The sequence below is a fragment of the Humulus lupulus genome, chromosome 3 (genome assembly GCF_963169125.1).
Source record: "Humulus lupulus chromosome 3, drHumLupu1.1, whole genome shotgun sequence".
NCBI lineage: Eukaryota > Viridiplantae > Streptophyta > Magnoliopsida > Rosales > Cannabaceae > Humulus > Humulus lupulus.
Window position 1 is genome coordinate 261,884,031 of NC_084795.1, and position 4,893 is coordinate 261,888,923.

Consider the following 4,893-nt stretch of genomic DNA (forward strand, 5'->3'; position numbering starts at 1 on the left):
AAATAGGATATTTATTTAAAATTTATATGATATTAATAAAAATAATTAATAAATTTTATAAATAAAACTAAACGTGCATATTTTACGTTGCTTGTATCTAGTATAAATATATAGATATAGATATTATAAAGTTTCTTTTATAATAATTAAAATTTTCAAATATATCTTAATTAAGTTAAATTTTATTATATATGAATATCTCTCATTTCAATTAATTAATTAATTTAATTCAAATTATATATGAATTAGATAGATATTTTTATTGTTTAATCATAAATTTTTAAAAGAAAAATTAAAAAAAAGTGAAGAAATGAGAAAATAGAAAGAATGCTTTTGAACAATTTTAGAGTGCCACATCTTCTCATTGGTGCTCTCATTTATATAAATATATAGATTTTTATTTTTTAATCATAAATTTTTAAAATAAGAATAAAAAAAGTGAAAAAAAATAAGAAAATAGAAAGAATATTTTGGAGCAATTTTAGAGTACAACATCATCTTCTTGTGCTCTCCTTTACATAAATATATAGATAGTTAAATTAAATTATATTTTTAATGTATTCTTAACACTTTCTCAATTTTTTTTATATTATTTAGTTTTTAATTTTAATCATTTTATTTTATCTTGTTTTTATAATTTTACTATAATTCATATATTTATTTTTTTATGTCTAAATATTTAAATTATATTTTTTTATATGTATTTTTTAGAATATGAAAAAAGTAAAATTAAAAAAAAAAAAGCCTAAGTTAATAAAATTTGGTTGTCTTAATTAAATTTTGGGTATTAATATAGCCTCTCTATAAATATATATAGAATATTAAAAAAATAAAGAGAAGGAAAAATAAAAAAAAATTATTTCTTATGACAAAAATATTAAGTAGTTAAAGTAGGCACAAAATTAGAAAGAAAACATTAATACAATTTAAAATAAAAAATATTTATATTTATTTTATTGAAATGAAAGTGTAAGAGTTTATTTGATAGTTGGAATATATAGCTTATGTAATTAGATTTAACAAAAAAGACAGTTTGGCCGAGTGGTCTAAGGCGCCAGATTTAGGCTCTGGTCCGAAAGGGCGTGGGTTCAAATCCCACAGCTGTCAATGTTTTTGTTTCGTTGATCCGTTTGAATGAATGACCAAAACAAAAGTTCCCTTTTCAATTTCGTTGGATTGTTTTCTTTCAACATTTTTATTCTGCCTTTATTATTATTATTATACATAAGTAATAATTGCTTTTACTTTATTATATTCGAATCGCCAAGAAAAGAGGACTACAACACACGCAGCAGCCATGGCGACGAGTCTCCTCAGAATGAAATCGAGTATCTTTAACCCGCTTCTAACTCGTTTTCTGAGCACACCACGAAGATCCATAGGAACCCTAGCCTTCGACGAGGTCCGAGTTTCAACAGACCAACCCTACCACCGTACTGCTCTGATTATCCATGGCCTTTTGGGATCTGGCCGAAATTGGAGAACTTTCTCTCGTAATCTCCTCTCCACAATCTCCAATCCATCTGGTATCACATACGCTCTCTCTCTCTGTCTCTCTGTAATTTCTTCGGAAAATGATACAAACAGGAACTCAATTTTTTTGAACTTTTTTTTTTGGAAGCATGGAGAGCGGTGCTTGTGGATTTAAGGAACCATGGGAGATCAACCGAGGTCGAAGGCCTGGACCCGCCTCATGATTTGACTAATGCAGCTAAGGACTTAGCTGATTTAGTAGAGTCTCAAGGTTGGGCATGGCCGGATGTTGTTGTAGGCCATTCTATGGGGGGTAAGGTTGCTTTGCAGTATGTGGAGAGCTGTGCTCGTGGAGACTATGGCGAATCTGCTGTGTTGCCTAAACAGGTCTTTTTTCTTTGCTTTGCCCAATCCTCCATTGTTGTCATTGTCTTTTCATGGTAATATAGTTTAATTTAGAAGATATTGTTTTGAAATGAGAAATGTCATGTTGTGAATCTAAGTAACCACGTGAAATATAAAGTTTCTAGGTTAATACTGTCACGCACACGCATACATTTCTTGCATTAAAGCTTGGGTACCTGAAAATGACTGTTTAATCAATGCAAATAACGAGTTTTTGTATGAAATTGAGAGGCTAGTTTTAGGCGCCCAAGTCAAATAAATATGTAGTGGGGAGTGTAAGAGATTTTCTAGGAGTCATATTTTGTAATTAAAGAGTGTAGGTGGTTTTGGGAAGTGCAAGAGTCTTTCTATAAATATTGAGTATATTAAGGGGATAATCCATTTTATGAATTTGAGATTAGGAGCAGTTGCTCTTTGAGGAGAGGGGTGGTCTCTCGAATACCACCAGGTTCTTTGTCTTATTATACAGTACTATTTTATGTGTTGCGTGTGAATTTATATGGATCTTAACAAAGTGATAGCCTGAAAGTTTGGTCATCCCTTATTAGTATGGAGTGAAGTTTAGTTTCGTTACTTGGTGTTTGGACAGTATTTTTCTTGCTTGGTGTACTGAAGAAAAAGCTTGTGACCCTTTCTTTAATCTTGACCCAGAGCAGCTGTGGGTACTTGATTCCTTTCTAGGAGTAAAAGAACCTGAAGATGAAGAAGAAGTAGAAAATGTTTTGAAGACCTTGCGGAGTATACCTCCAACAGTTTCATCACGAAAGTAAAGCTCTTTTTTCTGGTATAATGTTATTTGCAGCCATGCGGGTTTCATATGCCTTTTTTCCCCCTACTTTGCTATAAATTTCACTTTCATATCCCATGCTGAAACTCTGTTAGGGGGTACATCTTTTGGTTATTTCTCATCTGATGGGTTGTAACAAAGTTTTTTAAGAACTTGAGTTCTAGATTTTGAGATTCAGTAATTAGGATGATATATTTTATTTATTTAACCAAAAAACTTGAGTGGGAATATTAACTTAAGCACTAGAGTGTAAGGATGTTAGTTTACAGTTCAAGTCTAAGTTATAAGCTCATAGAGTTGGTTGTCACACGTTTCTCATAATATATAGTAAGCATTATATTCTGAGTGTTTTAATGCTTAATTTCACTTATGATGTAGGAAAGTGCCAATTGGGTGCCGCAGAGTGATAGTAATTTTAGACACTTTCTAGAAGTTGGAAAATTTAAGAAATCTGACATATATTTCTAGTTATTTTTGACGACAAAAGAAATGAAACTCAATGTATAATGGCCCTTAGCAGGTGCTGGGAGAAAACAGAAAAAAGTTTTACTCAAAGACTAAGAAGTCCATTATATTGCTAATGACACAAGACTAATCTGCGAGAGTCCTATATCAGTCCCTTTCCCTTTTGAAGAAAATAATGCTCATCCTTGATAGACTAGTAAAACTCACCTGACAGATAGTAATATGTGTCTGCTCTGTTGAAGGTTGTAAAAAAAACCATATCAGAGGGAAACTTTATAACATAGGCATTTTCATTAATTTTTATGATCTGAAATGGCTCAACCTTCCCCTGTGAAAGTTTACTGTCACCAAATCACCGCCTTGAGTATACCTTGACATGCTTGTGCTGATCTCCTGCAACCTTGTATTTTTCTTTCAACAAAAGCTTGGACCTCATTATTTGACCAATTGACAAGTGGAAGCGCAGCTTCTAATTGATTTGGTTTATTGCCACATATGTGTCATATTGCCAAAGTCCTATAACTGACTTCAGTGGAAGTAATTTGAATGGGTCAATGCCTTATTCAATAACATGGAAGCATTTCATCTCAATTGTTGCTTTGGTTTAAATTTATAGTTTCTTCACGATGTGCCTTTTTCGTTAACTTTTTCTGGTTTTGATTGCTTCAGGTGGCTTGTAAATCATCTTATTGGACTTGGGTTCTCAAAGTCATTATCAGAATGGATAGGTTCCAACCTCAAGAAATCTGGAGATCACATGACTTGGGCATTTAATCTTGATGGCGCAGCTGGGATGCTGCAGTCTTACAGGTAACTCTTGATATACTTACAAAATCATTTCTTTAAATAAAGTAAATAGATAGTTGAAATGGTAGTTTTAGGAGAGTAATGACAAATTTTGTAGGGAGAAGTCATATTGGCCTCTGTTAGAGCACCCTCCAAAAGGTATGCAGATAGATATTGTGCGTGCTGAGGAAAGTGATCGCTGGGACCAGGATACCATTCAGCGGCTCGAAACCCTTTCATCTCTAGAAAGAGGTCCATCTGAGGGAAAGGTCACAGCTCATCTACTTCCAAGGTCAGGTCACTGGGTTCATGTGGACAATCCCAAGGGACTTCTTGAGATTATGGCACCCAAAATTGATGCTATATGAAATTTCTCTGGTTCGATTTTCTACTTCATATTCCTGGTATATTACAATACAGAAACATAATTTGAGTGAATATGGATCTATAAGATCTGATTTGTTCTCACTCTGATTCAATTTATGTGGCAAAACTATGAAATAAGACCCTGGTTTGATGCCTTGGTAGTAATATTTTATTAACGAGTCACAGTTACACCCGATTATATAATTATGCTATTTTCTAAAGAATGGCCAGACTCTATTGGATCAAAAGTAATAGGTGCTCTACTCTATACTTTAACATACTTTACTAAATAATTTTACATTAAGACTTCTGTATTTTTTTTTACATTATTTAAATATTATATTTTAAAATATATTTATTCATTTTAAAAATAAAATAATTAAATATAATGGTTTTGCATATATATATATATACTAGATACAATTAACTTTCAAGGCAAGTTTATTTACTTTTATTTATAGAATTTATTAATTATTTTTATTAAATTTATATTAATATCATATAAATTTTAAATAAATATTTTATTTAATTAAATAATTTATTTATTTTTATTTAAGTCTATATTTGTTCTGATTTTTTAATTTGAGAGTGGCAATAAGAGATTATATATT

At 31.2% G+C, this 4,893-nt stretch overlaps 1 protein-coding gene and 1 non-coding gene across 2 annotated transcripts; both read left to right on the forward strand.

The window, feature by feature from the left end:
• Positions 1–1,027: 1,027 nt before the first annotated feature.
• Positions 1,028–1,107, forward strand: TRNAL-UAG (transfer RNA leucine (anticodon UAG)). The gene has a single exon. It is a non-coding gene; the product is annotated as a tRNA-Leu (tRNA).
• A 63-nt stretch (positions 1,108–1,170) lies between these two features.
• Positions 1,171–4,454, forward strand: LOC133823888 (uncharacterized). The gene is made up of 5 exons (XM_062256742.1): positions 1,171–1,526; positions 1,622–1,860; positions 2,535–2,644; positions 3,800–3,940; positions 4,035–4,454. The coding sequence occupies exons 1-5, from the start codon at positions 1,298–1,300 to the stop codon at positions 4,282–4,284; spliced, it is 969 nt and encodes a 322-aa protein (XP_062112726.1). The 5' UTR covers positions 1,171–1,297; the 3' UTR covers positions 4,285–4,454.
• The last annotated feature ends 439 nt before the right edge of the window (positions 4,455–4,893 follow it).